This window comes from Typopeltis vanoorti, chromosome 2 (genome assembly GCF_054136105.1).
Source record: "Typopeltis vanoorti isolate ZY-2024b chromosome 2, IOZ_Tvanoo_1.0, whole genome shotgun sequence".
Classification (NCBI taxonomy): domain Eukaryota; kingdom Metazoa; phylum Arthropoda; class Arachnida; order Uropygi; family Thelyphonidae; genus Typopeltis; species Typopeltis vanoorti.
The window spans coordinates 139,953,838-139,974,516 of NC_143550.1; the positions used below are offsets into that span (position 1 = coordinate 139,953,838).

The 20,679-nt window shown below is 35.4% G+C and overlaps 1 protein-coding gene across 2 annotated transcripts in view; it reads right to left on the reverse strand.

The window, feature by feature from the left end:
* Nucleotides 1–20,679, reverse strand: part of LOC150109471 (disco-interacting protein 2-like) — a 456,967-nt gene that overhangs the window by 96,470 nt on the left and 339,818 nt on the right. For both annotated transcript variants that reach the window (XM_090408476.1, XM_090408468.1), the window contains exons 22-25: nucleotides 19,737–19,817; nucleotides 8,473–8,600; nucleotides 6,382–6,466; nucleotides 6,178–6,276 (exon numbers count right to left, since the gene is read on the reverse strand). In XM_090408476.1, coding sequence (XP_090264602.1) covers nucleotides 6,178–6,276; nucleotides 6,382–6,466; nucleotides 8,473–8,600; nucleotides 19,737–19,817 — 393 coding nt within the window. The remainder of the gene's footprint in view (nucleotides 1–6,177; nucleotides 6,277–6,381; nucleotides 6,467–8,472; nucleotides 8,601–19,736; nucleotides 19,818–20,679) is intronic.

The following is a 20,679-nucleotide window of genomic DNA, read 5'->3' on the forward strand; positions in this document are numbered from 1 at the left end:
TGGCAGTAGCAGGGATGAAGGAGAAGGAAAAGAAACCTGTTCTGTGGGTTTCAAGATGTACTGTGAAAGGATGTTGGATGGCAGCTGTACATGTTCCAATGGGCTTAGTACTGAGTGGAGGAATTACTGATGCTACTTCAGATGAACATTTGCTGTGGAAATATTTATAGAATCCACAAATTGCATAGACTTGTCTGTGTGAAAGTGGGAGGAGTGAGTTGGTAACAGATGGGTCATTTATCAATCTAATTGCTCTCCTCATTGAGTCAAGCATTTTGAGGGAGCTTATGGAGCCCCCCACTCCAAATGTGAGAGCAGTATTCAATAGTTAAGCAGATTTGTGATTTGTATAGGGTTAATAGCTGTTCAGAGATGAAGTAACATCCTGAGCAAAAGAGAAATCCTAGTTTTTTAGAAAATGATGCAATGGTTGTGATATGCCAGGAGAGACTTCATGTAAGGGTAATTCCAAGAAGAGACATTTCATCTTGTCTGGAAATTTGATTGTCAAAAATAATACTGGGAGAAAATGGTTCTTTTTTGTGAGAAATAAGATAGAACTGAGTTTTATTAGCACTGAAATTGATGAAGTTATCTGAAGAATGAGGACAGTGGTGGTTGATGTTCTGTAAGTTCAGGTGAGTTGTGTAGAGTAAGGTTTATCAAATGAAAGGGAGGAATGCAATGTGCTATCATATGCAAAACTGTATCAGATTGGAGGTCAACTGAAGTAGGTCTTTAATATATAGAAGGAAGAGGGTTGGTGAATGAACAGAACCTTGTGGAACTCCATCATTAGATGAATGGTGAGAAGAAAAGAAACCATCTACCATCACACAGTGTGCATCCAGACAGAAAGCTGGTAATCTAGCTGCAGAAGTCCTGAGACAGACCAAATGATGGAAGTAAGCCTTTGTGCCAGACCTGGTCAAAAGTTTTGGAGAATGGTGGTGCAACCAGTTGAGATTCATCAAACTTCTCCATGGCATATGTCCAGAGATGGGTGATATTATGTGAGTAAATCTCCTGTTGATAGGCAGCAATGGAATCCATACTGGTGGTTGTTTATTAGTTGAATGCCTTCAAGGTGGTGTAGAAGTTGGGAATTTATAATTTTCTCCATTACTTTAGATAGCCCTGAGGTGAGTGAGATAGGGCAGTAGTTAGATGGTAGTGATTTGTCACCCTTCTTGGAAGTGGGTTGAATATAGGCAAATTTCCAGGCTGTGGGATAGATACCAGTGGAGTAAGAGAGTATATACAGGCAACATACGAAGTAGGTTCCAAAAGTTTCTGGCCTGACATACAAAATTTGCGCCAATTTTAAAACGCTATGCATGACAGATAGCACCATCTATGGGGAGCATAGTGTACCAGTTTCAACTCTCTGTGTCATTCAGTTAGAGGAACTCGTTTGACTAACATATGACATGCTAAGTGGCTATAATGTTAAAAATTGCGTACCATGCTGTGGTAAAGTTTTTCACCAAAGACGGGCTTTCTCCAAGTGCTATCAAACAGCGATTGGATTGTGTTTATGGGGAAGCTTCTCCTTTATATTCCACTGCAAAGGAATGAGCTAAACAGATGCACCTAGGAAGAGAGAGAGTATCAATGATGATCATTGTGATGGTCAGCCTGTGAAAGTGATGACCGAGGAAAATGTCTCTTGTTGAGGAAGAACTGCTCAATGACAGGCAGCTGAGGCTCAAAGAAATCTCAGCAAGGTTGAGGCATTCTATAACAACCACCTTTCGCATCATAAATGAGAAGCTTCACATGATGACGGTCAGTGCAAGGTGGGTGTCCCGACTTCTCTCTTCAATTCAGAAGGAGCATCATGTGACCTGTTCCCGCAAGTTTTTAGAGTTTTGCCAAGGGAATCAGAGAGAAGTGCTTGAATCCATTGTCACAAAAATGAAACCACGGTCCTTTATTACGATCCTCTTTCCAAAAGGGAATCCATGGAGTGGTGCAAACCAGGCAAAACACTGCTGAGAAAAGCCAAGGTTACTCAGTTGCACCAAAAAGATCATGGCAACAATCTTTTGGGATTGCTGGGGAATTCTCTTGATTGACTTCACAAAAAGGAATACCACTGTGAATGTAGAAATCATGCTTCACTCCTGCACAAACGCAACACCATAAAGGTGAAGAGGCAAGGAATACTGAGTCATGGTGTTTGCCTGCTTCATGACAATTCTCCAGTCCATATGGCTATTGTTGTGAAGGCTACAGTGAAGGACTGTGGCTTCCAGGAGATTGAACATCCACCTACAGCCCAGATCCAGCACCAAGTGACTGAACCTCTTGCACCATACAACCTCTTCTCAAAACTGAAGAAAAATCTTTGAGGATGAAAATTTGCAGATGACAATGAGGTGAAAGATGCAGTTTTAGGCCATTTTTCAGAAAAAAGTACAGACTATTTTTTCAAGGGCATAGAAATGTTAATTCAAAGATGTGAAAAGTGATACAGTTGTTTTCTTTCTATCACCTCTAAAAGTTAGTGAGCCTGGAAAATTATGGAACCACTCTCATAGAATAGGAATCAGTTCTTGTAGAAGCCTTCAAGGCAATTGGAAGAATGTCATCAGGTCAAGGAGACTTTTTTTGTCTAATTTGGACAATATTTTTCTGATCTCTTACTGGCGAAAGGATATAGGGGTATTGTGTATTGAGCATCTGGAATGGTTGGGGGGGGGGGGGGGTATTTACCACGGTCAGTTATGTGTGTATTGAGGCAAAGTGTGAAGCCAGGAGATTGGCTTTTTCTGTGGATGATGATGCAATAGAGCCATCTGAACATGATAAAGGTGGGAATAGTGTTGGGCAAAAACTATAACCAATTACTTTGGCAAGAGAACAAAAAGCAAGCTCGGCTGCTGCTTGGATAGGTTGCAAGTTGTCTGTTCTTTTGAACTCTGTTTTGGAACATCGATAGTTTTCTTGCATCTATTTTGCACTCGAGTATAAGCACTAAAGGAGGATGGATTTTTTTGATGTGAACCAGTTATGGTATGCTTGATTTTTCATTTGTACAGCCTTGACACATCTTTTGGAGAACCAGAATTTAGTGAGGAGACAGCAGTTCAGAATAATGTGGGTAATGTATGTTTCCTCACTGGCATGGTGGAGGAGAATGTATGTTTTCATGGCAGTGAGGATTACTTTAGTGATACATTTGCTGCATATCTGGGTTGGAAGGCCAGAAGCAATAGTCCAATCGTGGGAATGAGGCACAGAAGTCACCGAGGCTGTCCCACTTGGCACTGTCATAATGCCAAACTACTCTTGCATGGAGTGGCTGTGTAAGCATTGGTGCAGGGGGGGGGGGGAGATGAGCACTAGATTGTGGTCAGAATTACCTAGGAGTCCCACTACATTCACTGTGTATTTGGAAGTGTCGTTGGTGCAGAAGAGATCTAGGGTCTTTGGGAAATGATTCAGGTTATCTGGTTGGCATGTGAACAATTTGGGTAAGGTTGATAGTAATGCAAATTTTTCAGCATTCTGCCTGCAAGATCTGTACAACTGAAGGAAGAAAGCCAGTTGGTGTTGTGGACATTATAATCTTCTAGGAAGATAATTTCACTGTTGGGAAAGTGGGACTGGAGAAAATCAATTGTTAAGGAGAGGAAATTAAAGATCTCAGAGTGGTTGGTGGCATTAGGGGAGATAGAGACAGCAAATGAATTTGACTGAGTGAGGAAGGGATATTTTCAACCAAACACAGTCGAAGGTGGGTGATCTCTGGCAAGGTATGTCAGAGAGGATATGTGCAGATGACACCTTTGGGTCGAAAGGAGTTAAAGAGTGTGTAGTTTGGAAGGATGAGTTGAATAGTGCTGTGGATGGAGGGAGGAGGGAGATTTGCATTTCTGCCAAAAGGAGCAGGTGAGAATTTGGTGGTCTGAAGATGGTAGTGAACACTATTAAGGTTGAAGTTGAGGCCATGTTAGTGAAGTGGATATGCAAGGTTCTGTGGGGCATATATTTGACTGCAAGGGTCTTGCACATTTCCTATGCAGTGCCTGCATACTGTCTCCATGGTGGCTACTAGTAGCGTCCCTTGATTTTTGCACTAATTTAACTTGTTTATAGTCTATGATCCTATTGTTTTCTCCATTTTGGCGTTTTTCATCTAGTTGTTTTCAAAGATGACATCCCTGTTCTCTCTCTCTCTCTCTCTGGGCAAATGTTAGGTCAGGTTGAGAATGTATGTGCGATTGGGGGACAAGTCTCCTTGAACTTGTTAATCACTGTTATTAATTTAGATGTGCTTGTCTGTGTATCACAAGTCACTCTTATGAGGTGTGGAAGTTCCTTTCTTTTATTTATGGGTCTGAAACAATGACACCTGATGATATTTCTAGAATCAAGTTTGCATTCTTCTGCTAATTTGCTGATGCTTTCTTTTAGTGATTTACCATTTTACATCGGAAATTTCAAAATAGTATTGAATTTTTTGAGCAGAGCTAATCTAAGGTGGTATGATTACTTAAAGATTAGCATACAGGTGTTTGATGCTAAGATGGCAGAAAAAAGACCCAGAGGAAGATCAAGGTCTAGGTGGACTGATTCAGTCAAAAGTGCCTTAGAAGAACAAAATTAGATATGACAATATTGGAGTGCTGATAAGTAAGACTAATTTGGAGGAAAATTGTTGATACAAGATTAATAATATTATAAACTTAATCATGGAGTATTGTCATAGTAGTCTGAATGCCCCTTGAGGGTACATATAGGGAAATTGATTTGATTATAAATTGCATTTATTATGTATAAGTTATAATAGAATATTCTGTACACCCCTTGAGGGTACAAATCAGGAATTTGATGATGATGATGATGATGATAGAATATTTAAGGTCTACTGATTTATAGAAATGTTAGGTATATAGTTATACCTCAATTATATAGAAATATGATTTTATATCTACCAAGCTTCTTTCTTAGGTTGATATGAACCGATCTGTTTTTCAGTTTTGAAGAAAATATTACTTCAGTTTGCATACCCTGTTTGTAAACTTGGGTTCATTTCTTAATACTAGTATTATTACACAATAATTTGGCAAACAGCACACCAATATGCAGACAGGTCAATTCTTGAAACAAGATTTTGAATCATTGCATTTGCAATTATCACATATAGATTACCTCTCAGAAATGAATATAAATGGGGTTTATAAGATTTTTCAAGTTGCACTTCATAAAATCAGATGGAGCTTGTAAAGCAAGCTACCTTTTAATCTGATGAATGAAATTAAAACTGCAGTTTAATTTCATTCATCATTCATGCCTATCTGTAATTCAAGTCTATTTTTAACAGGTGATTAATAAACAAAAGAATACTGCTTTATATATTTGTATACATAAAATAAATATTATTATATTTACGGCTATTTTGCCTGCTCGTGTTTAGGAGTGCCCCTGTTTGAATGTCATTGGCTTTTTTACTCATGGATTCTTAGGGCACTGTAGATGTATATTTACCAATAAATATATGTAGCATAAAGGAAGAAAAATTTACACATACCTTTTTATAGGTGTTGTGGCTTTTCTTCTTTCTGCGATGCCCGACCTGACATAGCATCCACTTCCTCCATGTGTTCAGACGACGACCAAGCATAGTCGAAATGGACCGCACCCCGTCAACCCCCCCCTAAAAATCAGTTGCTATTTTTAACCCATTCACCCTTTCCCACCCTATATAAATATAAAAAAACGATCCGCCCATCCCTAATAATATAATATATATGTATATATATATATATATATTATTCAAAAAGCCTGGGTTTTTTCCATTTCTATTTAATTCTCCCACATTGCCTAACCCCCCCCCACACACACACGCAGTAGTTTGGACATCGCAGAAAGAAGAAAAGCCACAACACCCATAAAAAGGTATGTGTAAATTTTTCTTCCTTTATGCTACATATATTTATTGGTAAATATACATCAACAATGCCCTAAGAATCCGTGAGTAAAAAAGCCGATGACATTTAAACAGGGACACTCCTAAACAGAAGCAGGCAAAATAGCCGTAAATATAATAGTTTGTTAAGAGGAGTAACATGCGAGTTTTCCCAGAAATAATATCCATAATGAAATAAATATTTTTGTAGCACTATATCTGAAGATGTAAAAATAACTGAGCACAGTTTAAAGACTTACCTTTGGCAAGTAATTTGGAGGAACCAATGCAAGACAATAAATGCCAACCTGATGAATGCTGTCTACTGCCTGAAGTACTCTGCTCATCCACTGAAAACTCTTAAAAAAAAAAAAAAAACTTTTCCATTTACAGCTACCAACTAGGATTAAATTAAAAATACTTAGATTATAAACAGATGTAAAAATACGCATTAAAAAAGTTACCTCCTCTTCTGTACAGTCAGGCCTCTGTTCTGCTATGACACAAATTCTTTCATCTCTTAAAACTTTAATAGAAAATACTGCTATCCTAAAAGAAACAAATACCTAATTATACAATTTATGGAGCAAAAATTGATATAAATTAACAAAAAACTTAGGTAAATTAAAACAGCACATTTCTGAAAGTTCTTATTCAATTAATTCTGAAGAGCTCTTTTTTATTTTTTACTCAAATTAGCAATTACAGCCAAGACAACCAAGCCTGTGGTACCAATGTACAGTGTGTCCATTGGTACCACAGGTACCAATTACAAGTAGACCATTGGTACTACTAATGGTCTGTACTTTCTAGATGGTTTGTTTGTGTTATGGAAGTAAAAACAAAAGTTTCTGGGAGATGTTAGGTTTTCCTAACATCGCCATTTCAGAATGGATAACTTTACCTTCAAGTGAAAAGTCCTTATACAGTTTCCTTGGTTTGTAAATGGGATTTGAACTCATCTTCTAAAATGCACTTTTGTTCTCAAGACTACACTACAGAAGCATAAGACTAGAGGAGCAGAGCAAATTTTCATATCAATATTTAAAATTAATTTTGATAATTCCATGGTATTACAACGAATAGTGTTGGAGACCTTTCTTTTAATTATCTGGCAGTATCGAAAGTTTGAACTGGGGGGGGGGGGGGGGGAACAGAAAGGATACAGTACCTACAGAGTCATGTTTTACTCAAGTATTTAAGAATAAACAGCTACTATTTTTATGTTTATAGTGAATTCTATTTGCACAGAAGGTATTTAGCATTTGAGACAGTCAAGATATCAAACAAACCATGTATCAATACCTTGAAACTACTTTTTTTTTTACTATAGCACAGACTATGTATAATAAACTGAAAGTGCTACAAGAACTGTTTTGCAACAATAGCTGAGTGCAATTTTGGATCAGCTCAAAAAAATGGCAACAATGGAGCAGCTCAAAAAAAATAGCACCACAACATGCATTTCTAAAACTACCATTATGTACATATACTAAGCATGGGTGATACTTGTAGAAACAAAGCCATTTGATTAATACAATATTAAAAGAATTATCAAATCTCTCAAAACATTCAGCATTCCTTGTATACTCTATGAAAGACTGGTGAAACTCAATGTCACAATCTGATGTTTACAAAGAATCTGTCTTCTGAATATCTATATTTCAGTCAAAGAGAAAAAAAGAGAAGAATTTCATGGGCTGGGGAATCAATATAGGTTACTAAATAAAGTGGAATGGGGAGGGAGGGAGGGAAGGATTATCCACAAAAATTAAAAAATAAGAAAGACTAAATTACTACAAAGGTTTCAGTCTGGTCTCTGAAGAGAATCAACCAGTTCAAAATAGCTGTCAGGCCAGTGAAACCTTAAAAAATGCACTTAAAGCGCTCTTTGCTTATGTAGTTCAAGTAATGCAACTCTGATGATGAGGATTGTATTCTAGCAAGCTCTCGGGTCAATTTTACGAACATTTCATAGTTTTTGTAAACACACGGCTTTGAAATAATGTTGAATTTAACACCTTGCCTATGTAAAATAAGAAAGACTGTTTATGGAAGAGATCAAAACCAATCCAAATCTTAATAACACTGACTACCTTTTATAATTTACAAATATTGAAGACCAACTCTAATGTCAAAATACAAGAAAGAATTAATACAATATCATACATTTTAACCAGAGATCTTCATGCACAGATAATATGCACAATGCAGATATTATTCTTTCAGCCTACTTTATGGGTGATGTATAATTGCTTTTAAGTAGTATTCCTAATTTACTGAAAATATCACTGTTATTACACTGATGAAATACATGTATATTTGTTAAAGTTGTCTGTGGTGCCACAGTTCTTCCCATATAAGCTATTTCTGAAAACCTTTTCACACTGCTTGAATTTTACCATATGAAAGCATCTACTAAATAATTCATCATATCAAACTGCTGATTAGTCAGATTGGTTTTAATTAAATGATTACATTCCATTTAAGTTTAGATTTCATTTTTTTAACAAATGTAACTGTTATATAAAAATCAATTCATGAAGCAAGATTACCTTCCCCTATAAATAAATTTCATTGGTTCCACTGCTAAGACAGTAGCAATGATATCATCTGTGTTGTGTTTACGGCCACCAACCTGCATAAGTCCATCAAGAGTACCACAAACAAATACCAGTCCTCCCTAAACAAAAGTAAATTTTATAAATAAGAAGAATTTCATCTTACCAATTTATGTCTTTTAAGATAACAATTGGCAATACTTCAACAATTACAAATTTAAACAACACACTGAATTCTGACATACAATAAGTATGAAAATTATACCAGAATATCAAACAGCTAACACTCACTACAGCAAATTCAAAGGGACTAGGGGCATGGTTTATTATGAATAGTCATTATAGCGAATTTCCTTTAGAACAGTACTGTGCCTACAGAACTTGGACTGGTAATTTTTAGTAGTTTGATTTTTAAGTCTTTCTTTGCTATAGTGAAAATTGACTGTAAAAAAAAAAGATGCATTTTTGTCTAGTGATGTCAGTGATTATCACAAGAATAAGTTACTTTTCAGTAATATATGGATACTATAATTGCCATTTATAACATAATTCTGCTTTGTTGAAATCAATGTTATTTTTAGTTGCAAATCAAGATGATCCCAACCACAATACCAAATTTTATTAAATTCAACTCAGCTAGAAAACAGTTATTATTTTGCATCTTTAAATCATTTTTCCAACTGAAAATGGTAAGATTGAAACCAAAACTGAGATGAGATGGCTGGACACTTTTAGTAAAGGTCATAAATAAATGAAATCCATTAAATCAGAGTAAGAGAATAACATGTGTAGGGATGGATATGAACAGACAAAACACTTAAGCATTTTGCAAAAAGTACTTAAAGGCCACAGTCTTAATGTGAATTTCCTTGAAGTATAGACATGAAGAAAATTTATGTGACAATTTCTGGAAGAGTCAATTGATGCCAGAACAGCAGGAAAAAAAAGATGCAGAGGAAGTCCAAGATTTAGATAGATTGATGCACTTTGAACTGCATTATATGGCCAAAATGCAATATCCGACAGTGGAGCCCTGACAAATAACAGATCAATCTGGATGAAAATTGTTGATGGAAAGTTAGTAATAATATAAACTTAATTGTATAATACTACCACAGTATTCTGTACACTTCTTGAGAGTATGTGTCAGAAATTTGATGAATATAAATGATAATTTCTGAATGATAAGATGACAACATTTTATATAGGCATAGGTTTCCATTCATCTGCATGATTATTTTTCCTTCCAAGTATTATATGTACTGATATAATTATCAACTCACACAACTGCTCACACATATCTGCTGTCAAAACACGGCACTAGAAATGAATAGGGAGCTGCCGTAGGTCAGTAACAAAGCTCTTGGGTTGGAAGGACCTGTGATTCACATAGAATACAGAGAACCTCTATGAGGGCTTTTCAGTGGAAGGTGGATTAACTGGTTTCATAAGGAGATATTAGGGTTTTTCATCCCACAAAACAGGCAAACCAGCCAAAAGAACACCCAAAAATAACACACACAACATACTGGCTTCAATCTTAGTTGCTTTGGACATAACTCCAAATAATCCAATCCTAACAAATAAAAAACAATCATACCATTTAGATAGGTATTAGTTGCTATGTGTTAAGGCCGAGAGGAATATTACATCTATTAATTGTCTGATTTCACACACAATTAACCAATAACTGCACCAGTATGTTTCCAGAAGGTAAAAGTTTAAGTTTACTATAATAAAAAGTGTGCTATCTCTATGAGGCTAGCACACCAACTGAAAACCTCTTAAATAATTGTCAAAGAGAGCCATATAGCTTCGTTTGAAGTGCTTTTAAATAAGTTCACTGCATCCTAAAAGGTATCTGAAACCAAGTCATTGGTTGAAATGATAGGAAAAATTATATCTTTCACAATTGCACTACAGAAGTCCATAAGGTACAAAAATAAATAAAATAATGAAAAGCATGTAACTAAATTGGAGTCAAAAAGATATAACAATACTGATATTTGACAGAGTGATACAACCATAATATAACTATAAAAAGTATTTATTGTACTAGTTTCTTATGTTCTATGACACACTTTATCAGGAATGCAGTTATTTTTCAATTCAAAAACATACAGGTGGCAGAATGATTCATCAAACAAATTGTCATTGAAACTGTTGTTAAAATAACAGTTCATATCCTATTGAGAGCCATCTACACTTATGTGCATCATTATTTATTTGTGCTATGTAATGTTCATCATAATCAAATTTTATGGATTTCTAATTTTTTAGAAAGGGATTTCTAGGTCAACCATAGTTGTTTAGGATAAGGCCTTGATTTTATTATATTGTGTCATTTCAGATGCATCTTTAAACTTTTGAATATAGCTATAAAATTCAATATATAACAGTCTTGTTAGTTCTAGGATTATCAAACGTTCTTCCTTTATAGTGTGATAACTGCACTAGTATGTTTTCCAGAATGTTGGATGAAAACCAAGGGCAAATGTCTTGATTCACAATAGCACCTCTGCAGTGTAGACTTAAACTTTTTCCTTCAGGAAAAAGTTTAAGTTTGCACTACAGCGGTGCTATTGTCCATAAAGTAAAAAAATTAACAAAATAATGAAAATATATAATAAATGCACAGAAAATTTTTATATATGGCTTTCACATAATGGCTTTTGAAAAGCCATACCATATTATGACTGCTCCAAATAAGGACCCACTTTTTAAACATCTGTAAGTGTTGCTATATGTTTTAAATCTATCATCTTGCTTCTGCAACCAAGGTTATGCTTCCTTTGTTGCCCTGGCACCAAAATATCATAATTGTTGTGAATGTCGCTAAGAGTATTGGCTTCTACTTTGGATATGCATATTGCTGGCAGCTTAGAATTGATAAACTACTGTCATTCACATACAAATTACACTTTTTGCATTTCTTTGACTTCTATACAGACAGACCTTATATACTTGCCATTATCTACCTTGAGAATGTTGTCAGGAAATTAAAATTAGAACCATTAGATAAAATATTCCATTCAGCTTGTGAGAGAGTATGTGAGGACACTCCAGAGAAATACTCAATAGTTTCAGCAATTTCTTGAACAATAATCGACACAAGGAAAGAGACAACTTTAATTTCTTGATGTGCTCATTTTATTCACTGAACAAAACAAAGAAATGAGGTGTCATGATAAAAATCCTCAAAGACAGAACATGCATCATTTGTAGTAGTAACAGCAAAAAGAAACAAGAAGTGGATTATCTCAAATAAGTTCTTATACAAATTGGTTACAATCTAAAAACTATTAATAATATCAGAGACTACCAAATGACTCTGCAAATATGCAAGAAAGAAAAAATTACAAAGAGTGCAGTAACTTAACCATACATCAAGAACATCACAAAAAACTGATATGTTAAAATAGGATAACCTCAGATTTACTTTCATGTACCATGAAAAACTTCTCTACAATGCTTCTCTACAACAAGAAGCCAAGTTTCCTGTGTATGTGGCACATGTTATTTTGGAGAAAGAGGACATTTGGAAAAGATTGACATGCAAGAACACATTGAGAGTGTTGAGAAAAGATCAGATCAAGCCTGGCTTGTCCATTACAATGGAGAGACATCAAGTAACCTGAAAACAAACAAGAATGCCATTAATTAAATCTCATGTTGGCATGATGTCCAAGAAAGTACAATAAAATCAAAGCTTATCTTAAAACCAACATTGGTCAGCCTATATAGAAGACATCAAATTAAAGGAAGTTGGTTTTGATGGATGTTATGTAATATAAATAAACAATGAAACAAGTGTGACATTTCGACATGATCTGAACTATATTTTAATGACAATTCTATTAACTATGGTTTATGAATCATTCTACTACTATATTTTCAAATTCAAACTGTATTCTGAAAGTATGCAATACAGTGTAAAAACAAGTAAACTAAATAAGTATTTAAGGATGAAAACTGAATAACTGAGAGAAAACCTCCACATAGTCTATTAAAAAATGTAAAAAACTGACCAAGTCTTCTAACCTAATGTCTAATTCTCACCTTCTTGTAGCACTACCCCATTAGAAGGAATTGAACAAATGAGAATGAGCTGAAAATTTGGGATTTAATCAAACTATTCTTACCGGTTTAAATGAAAACAAATGATGGCACAGTATGTAGAAATCTTAACCAGCCAATGCTGGCTGGAGCATTGCCTGGTTAAATAAATCCTTTTTTTTTTTTCATCAGGGACCTCAGAACAAACAGTTAAAAGTCAGTTTCAGAAACAAACTCACATATATCCAAATAAACATCAGCAGATTTCAAGATAGGCAACTATTAATATAAGAGGCATTAAAAAAAAAACTAGAATTGGAAGAAGAACCAGGCTGACATAATTGATACTACTGAACAAAAAGAGAAAAATGGGCGAGATTCTTCTAAATAACAAATACACCTCTGAATCAAAAAATTACAATAATCAAAGAAAATCTGTTGAATGATTTTGCAATTCTAATTTATTGCATAGAAAATAATTATTACCAAATATGAATTAGCATCATCTAAATCTACATACTTTGTAGATTATATAACCATGTAAACACATAAAAATTTAATATGAATTATAAGAAAACTGTTATGTTATTTGAAAACATTCACAAAATTAGAAAAAATTTTTAACATGGTTCAAAATAGAATATTCTAAATTTTTCCAATTGCTTTTGAGGAGAGCACAGAAATAGCATATATTTCAGTAGCTGAGGGACTGACTCATGTGTGAGGAGTCATTTGAATGTGGATTTCAGTTAATCATTTCCAAAACATGGGTCAAATGAGTGATATATATCAGAAGCTAAGAAGTTTTGTATACTGTCTCAATAGTCTACTCAAGCAAGCGTGAGTAGACTATTGAGACAGTATTCTAATAACTGGAGTTTTCAAAATAATCATTGCAATAGTCGTCGAAAGGTAATAACTACATCAAGAGATGAGAGGAGATTGAAGAATATCATGAAGAAACACTGCTTTCGAGTGCAAAGTATTTTCACAGGAGATGGAAAGAACTAAGTGTGAATGTGTCTAAATCTATGACATTGAGACGACTTCACAAACTGGGTTTTAAATCATGTGTGCCTAAGATGAAGCTGCTTATGACTTCCAAGCAAAATGCAGTTAGAGTGCAATGGTATAAGCAAAGACTGTTGTGAGGGTCAAGAGGACCAGAAAAAAGTACTTTTTAGCAATGAAAGTATATTTATATGTCCCATGGTCATCAAGAGATACATATTTGGCATCTTAAGCAAGAAGCATTTGATAAAGAATGCATGAAACGTTCAGTGAAATTAGCAACCTCTGTCATGGTTGCAAATTTCAGGTATAGGCATGGTATAGGCTTGTATGACTGCAGAGGGTCCAGGTAGGCTGTGTATTGTGTATGAAAGAGCCAATTCCAAAGTGTACCAAGAAATTTTTGAGCACTTTGTTACCAGCATCAGAAGATTTATGTGATGGTGATTTCTTTTTTCAGCAAGATTTAGCTTCTCGTCATACTTCCAAGACCACTACCAGATGGCTCAAAGAAAGGAAAATCAATGTAATTCCTTGGCCAGATTTAAACCCCATTGAGAATTATGAAGAAACTTCTTCAAGAAATTACCCCAAGAGACAAAAATGCACTTGTTTCTAGTTTGCAGACATATGAGCATGTTTTGATAAAAAAAAAGATTATGAAAAAAGGACTAGTAAATAATATGCCCAAACATTTACAAACAGTCATAAAAGCTAAGAAGGATGACAAAGCATCACGTTGTTTCCCTTTGACTAATTTTTGTGCATGTTATCAAATAACAGTTTTCTTATAAATTATATTACATTTTTATGTGTTTACATGGTTATAATCTACAAAGGTCAAAGCTGTATAACTGAGAGGAGATCTCCCACAAAGCCTTTAAAGGAATGCGGAGAACCGACCAGGGCTTCTGACCTAATGTCCAATCCTCACCTTCTCGTGGTGCACCCTGTTGGGTATCTACCTGGATACTGAACGAACGAGGATGGGCTGGCAATTTGGGATTTAGCTGACCAAATTGTATTCTTATTGGCTTAAACCAAAATACAAAATGATGGTACAACATGACAAAAGTTCATGCTGGCTGGGGCACTGCCTGGTTAAACAAGGCCCCCGTTGTTTTCGCCAGGGAACCAGGGCGAACAGCAAAAAGTCAGCTACTGGAACAAATCTGAAACACACCCCAACATCACCAGCGTTAAAGATCGGTACTATCAACATAAGAAGCCTGAATGGCAAAGAAATGGAGCTAGCTGAAGAATTAGATAAGTACCAGATCGACATAATAGGGGTGACTGAAACAAAAAAGACAAAAACTGGTGAGATCTTTCTCAGCAATAAATACAAAATGTTATGGAATGACTTTTAATGGGATTATATTGATCAAGTGCATATAATAAACAGCTATGTTATACCAACTAGTTTCACTTGCTAAGGCTGCTGGCATCTTCAGGGTACATAACTGATGTGAGGCACTAAAAAGTAAAAAACTGTTACAAACTATAATCAACCGATTCCAATTATATTAAACAAAGAACAGAGTGCGTACAATACATGCATAGAGTGTGCATGATATCACTTCTTATTTAGGAACATTCTATAGTTGGCACTATAATTCAGTTCTGGCGAGTTGAGGGATCTAATAAGGGTCTTCCAGATCACGGGCAAGATTAGTCCTTGGTTCCTGTTAAGGTTTTGTATACAGCAGGCAACTGTTGTGGCCTCCTTAAAATTTCGGAAGCGGAAGTCATCCTCCATGTAAGGAATTGTGCTTCTATCCCACTCTGGGGTATGGTTCGTTCTTGAGAAATGAAAAGCTAACCCCGATATTTCTTCTCTGTTATTATTGACGTCACCTATGTGTTCTTTTTGCCTAATTTCAAGGCTCCTTGAAGTTTGGTCAATGTAATTCAAGCTGCATGAGCAGGGTATGCTATAAACTGCAGCATATTTGGAGAAAGGATGGAGGAGGACTTCTGCTACCAAACTTTTAAGGAAGCCACAACAGTTGCCCACTGTATACAAACATTAACAGGAACCAAGGATTAATCTTGCCCGTGATCTGGAAGACCCTTATTAGATCCCTCAACTCGCCAAAGCTGAATTATAGTGCCAACTATAGAACATTCCTAAATAACAACAAGTGATATCATGCATGCTCTATGCATGTATTGTACATGCTCTGTTCTTTGTTTAATATAATTGGAATCGGTTAATTATAGTTTATAACAGTTTTTTACTTTTTAGTGCCTTACATCAGTTATGTACCCTGAAGATGCCAACAGCCTTAGTTGGAGAAACTAGTTGGTATAACATAGTTGTTTATTATACGCACTTAATCAATATAATCCCATTAAAAGTCATTCAAGATCTTTTTGGTCAAGAAAATTATATGTTTTATTCAGAAAATAACAATCAAGGAAAAGAAGGAGTAGCCATAGCATCCAATACAAAATACAAGACTAATGTTGAATGGCAAGCAGTCTCAAGTAGTGATGTGGGCAAATATCAGAATGGGGAATTGGACATTGAGACTTATTTGTGCCTATAGTCCCACAGAAGGTTCTACTAAGGTAGAAGTGGAGGAATTTTTTGATGCTTTAGAAAAAGCAACTGACACAGTGAAAAAGAAAAAGTTGGTCCTTGTTGGGGATCTAAATAGCAGAGTAGGAAATGATTGTCAGACATACAAAAATATTTCAGGAAAATTTGGAAAAAAGAGCAAAGCTAATAATAATGGCAAATACCTGTTGGATTTCTGCTCAGGATATGGACTGGTTATTACTAACACCATGTTCCAACATAAAAATGTGCACAAATTCACATGGAGAGAAGAGGCAAGGAATAAGAAAAGTCTCATCGACTATGGTATTGTTGATAGCGATGTTTTCTCCCTGGAGCAGGACACCAGAGTGTATAGAGGATTTGAAATTGGAAGCGATCACTATTTAGTCTTGAGCAGGATAAAATTGAATTTCATATTGAAAAGAATAACATGTGAGAAAGTTTTAAAGTGAATAAAAGTTGAGCAGCTCTCAGATGTGAACTGTAGACTAAAATAGGATAGAAAAATTAGAACTCCATGGTGGACACAGGAAGTTAAAGAGGCAGTGAAAGAAAAGAAGAAAGCATATCAAAAGTTCCTGGTAAATAAGTCAGCTTTTGCTCTTAGAGAATACAGAGACAAATGTAAGAAAGCGAAACACTGTGTAAAACTAGATAAACAAAAGTCACGGGAGGACTTTGGCAAGAACATAGAAAATAAATATCAAGAAGGTGGTAAGATATTCTGGAGGTTGTTGAAGAAGCTTAAGAATGGAGGAAAGAGTCAAAGGAGTTAGAGGATATAGGTGACATAAAAATGGGAGAAAAAGATATCCTTGAAGTATGGAGTAATTACTTCAAAAAACTGCTAAATGAAACAAACAGTGATGACAGCACAGTGGTAAAAAACACTGACCAGGCATGCAGTCAGGAATACATATCCATACTTGAAGTAGAAAAAGCCACCAAAGGCTTGAAATGGGTAAAGGCAGCAGGAGTAGATGTCGACCAAAAATGCTGAAGTATGGTGGTATAAAAGTCTTACAGTGGCTGCAATGCATAGTTCAGAAAGCCTGGACAGAGGGACGAATTCCCGATGATTGGAGTAGAGCTCTAATAGTACCCATATATAAAAAGGGTAATAAAACTGAATGTGAGAATTAGAGAGGTATTTCTCTACTGAGTGTTCCTGGCAAGATCTATGCAAGTATACTTGAGAAACAGTTGAGAAGAATAGTGGAAGAAAAGCTTAGTGAAGAACAAGCTGGATTCAGGCCAAATAGAGGCTGTCAGGATCAGATCTTCACTTTACGACAAATAATTGAGAAAGCATGGGAATATAACAAAGTTCTGCATTTAAGTTTTGTCGATCTGGAAAAGGCATATGACAAAGTACAAAGAGAGAAGCTATTCAATACGCTACAGTTATATGGCGTCAATGGGGCATTATATCAAGCAATACTTAGTCTGTATTTGAATTGTCAGTCAGCAGTTAGAATTGAAGGAAGTACAGGAAGATGGTTTAATGTTAAATCTGGTGTGAGACAAGGATGTACATTATCCCCTCTGTTATTCATTATCTATATGGATCACATTATGAAGGCAAGTGGTATTAAATATATCAGAATTGGAGATGTTAATGTTAGCTCTTTGCTTTATGCAGACGATGTTATTCTTCTAAATAAATCCGCTACAAGTTTGCAAGATTCCCTGATTAAATTGAATATCTGTTGTAATAGATATGGTATGAAGGTCAGCATTAAAAAGACAAAGACAGTGAAAATAGGTAGAATTGTTGAAAATGTCAACTGTGTTGTGAACGGGGAACCTGCGGAACAAGTAAAACATTTCAGCTACTTAGGAATATGGAATAAGAGAGAAATTAGTTGGAACACTAAATTAGCTGTATACAAGACAGTGTTCAAACCAGTTTTAACTTATGGATCTGAGAGCGGGGTCAAAAGTAAAACACTTGACCAAAGACTAGAGACCACAATATGAGTCCTGAGAAAGATTAGAGGCGTGAACAGATGGCATCAATGGCAATATCATATTAAAAACGAGGATATTAGGAAAGAACTTGACATTGTCAGCATCCAGGAATGCGTTAGCAGAGCTAATGTCAGGTGGTTATGATCACTTAAACAGAATGGGCAAGGAAAGATTAGCAAAACAAGTGTTCTCTGCCAGGTTGGCAGGAAAACGACCCAGAGGAAGACTAAGATGTAGGTGGATTGATATGGTACAAAGTGTCTTAGACGATAGAAATATAAGATCTGATAATGTTGGAGTCTTGACAAGTAACAGACTGATTTGGATGAAAATTGTAGATAGGACGTTAGTAATGATGTAAATTTTTCATGTAGTACTATCATATCCTGTACACCCCCTTGAGGGTACATGGCAGGAATTTGCAAAAGCAGATATCCGTTTCTTATCTGACTTCTTTAGGTTCCAAGTCTCACATCCATAAGTCACTGTTGGAAAAAACAACTGCATCCAAAATCCTCAACTTTGTTCCCATGGAGATAGATCCATCCTTCCAGATTTTAGACAGATCTCTGACTGTTGTTTTAGCCATTCCTAATCTTTTTCTGACATCTTCTGAACAGCAATTCTTCACATTAATAATGGATCTCAGGTACTCAAACTTGCTGACTTCCTCAATTCTGTCTCCATTAAGGTATACTTGTTTCTCAAGAGCTTCTCTGTTTGTATTTCCTTTGAGAACCATAATCTTTAGTCTTGCTAGGATTGAGTTGAAGTCCTCTGTTATTATTGATCTTGTTAACTTTGTCAAGAATTAGTCCTAGTTCTTCCATGTCATTACAAAGGAGTACTGTATCATCAGCATACCTCAGATTACTGATCAATCTACCTCCTATCCTAATTGATGTCCTGAGCTCATCCAATGCTTCACGCATGATGTCCTCCGCATAAATATTAAACAAGTGAGGGGAAATTAAACATCCTTGCCTAACTCCTTTTCCAACTTGAAGCCAGTCAGTCAATCCAACACTTGTTCTTACCGTGGCTTCTTGCTCCCTGTACAAGTTGGCTATCAACCTGATAGTGTGTTGAGGAAAACCCATTCTTTTCATTACCTCCCACAGTTCCACATGCTCAACACAGTCAAAAGCTTTAGAGTAGTCACAAAGAAACACATTACCATAGGGAATCTGAATTCTTTATATTTTTCTATAATCTGTCCAAGGCAAAAGATCTGATCTTTGGTGCAATTACCTTTCCTAAAATCTGCTAGTTCCTTGGGCATCTCTGCCTCAACTTTGGCCTCAATCCTATTTATCATGATGTTCAATAAAATTTTGCTTCCATGGGATATTAAACTAATAGTTCTGTAGTTCTTGCAAGTCTTCATATCACCTTTCTTATGTAGTGGTATGAAAACTGACTTCTTCCAGTCTCTAGAAACTGACTTCTTCAAGTCTCTAGATCATGATCCTATCTCCCATATCCTTGTAATTAATTTATGAAACACTCTTTTCCCTCTGTCCCCTGCAGCTTTAATTAACTCTGATGGTAAGAAATAACACTAAATAAAGTTCAGAAGTTAAGATTATGCATTAGTTCAAAATACGAAATCAATGAAAGAACAGCATTTATAAAATACAGAGAGTTAACCTACTGGTCCCATAAATCCTAATAAACCAGAACGGACAAACATCTGGTCTCCAAATACCCTTCCATCTGTATAAATTGGCTGCATCTGAAATAAATATAATATCCATCAGAATAATTATAGTAATTTCCTAAAAAAAATTATATTACTTATAAATATTAATAAACTTTTAGCTTTTTAATTAAACAACAATTAGAAAATGAATTTCTTCTATTTGTTATTGTAGCTAGATTATTTTAATCTATCTTAAAACTATTTCAGAGTTGTTTTCATTCCATAAAGAAAACATTATGTATTCTGAATGCAATATAGTGTCCTTGTAAAGTTTGGAAGTCTTTATATAGTCTTATTCTAAAGTTGAGAGGTGTGACTTATTGTATTAATGCATGTTTCTAAACTTAAAAAAGAAAAAAAAAATCAGCTAATGCCTTTTATTCCCATATAAGGAATAGGCTTTGGAGACTGAGTGGGCAGTTCAATCTTTACTGGTAGCCAATCAAAGATAGCTGGCCCAAAGCTATCACTAATTAAGTGGCATGAAGTGAAAAGATGGCTAACAAGTGCTGCCATCTCATGGTACCTAATCCTAACACAATATTTTATTTATTTATTTATTTTAATGCCTGTGTTCTATGGTCAATTTTCTTGAGTTTACAGGATGAAAAACCAGCGTTTCCAGGAGAAAAAGCCTGCTTGCTCAGGCCATAGATTGGCTAACTCGGAAACCAATCGAAAAGTGGCTTAGAAAATGTTCCTCTAGTCTTCTAAACTTTAATGATGGACAAATTCAAGTAATATTTTTGTGATATAGTTCAATTACTTGCTTCTTCATCCTGAGATTAACAGATAAAAATCTCTAGTAAAAATACTTTTTTTTTTTTTTTTTTTTTTTACAAGGGATGAAATTTAATTCAGTATTTGCAACAGTTTTACAATGAGTGAATGATCA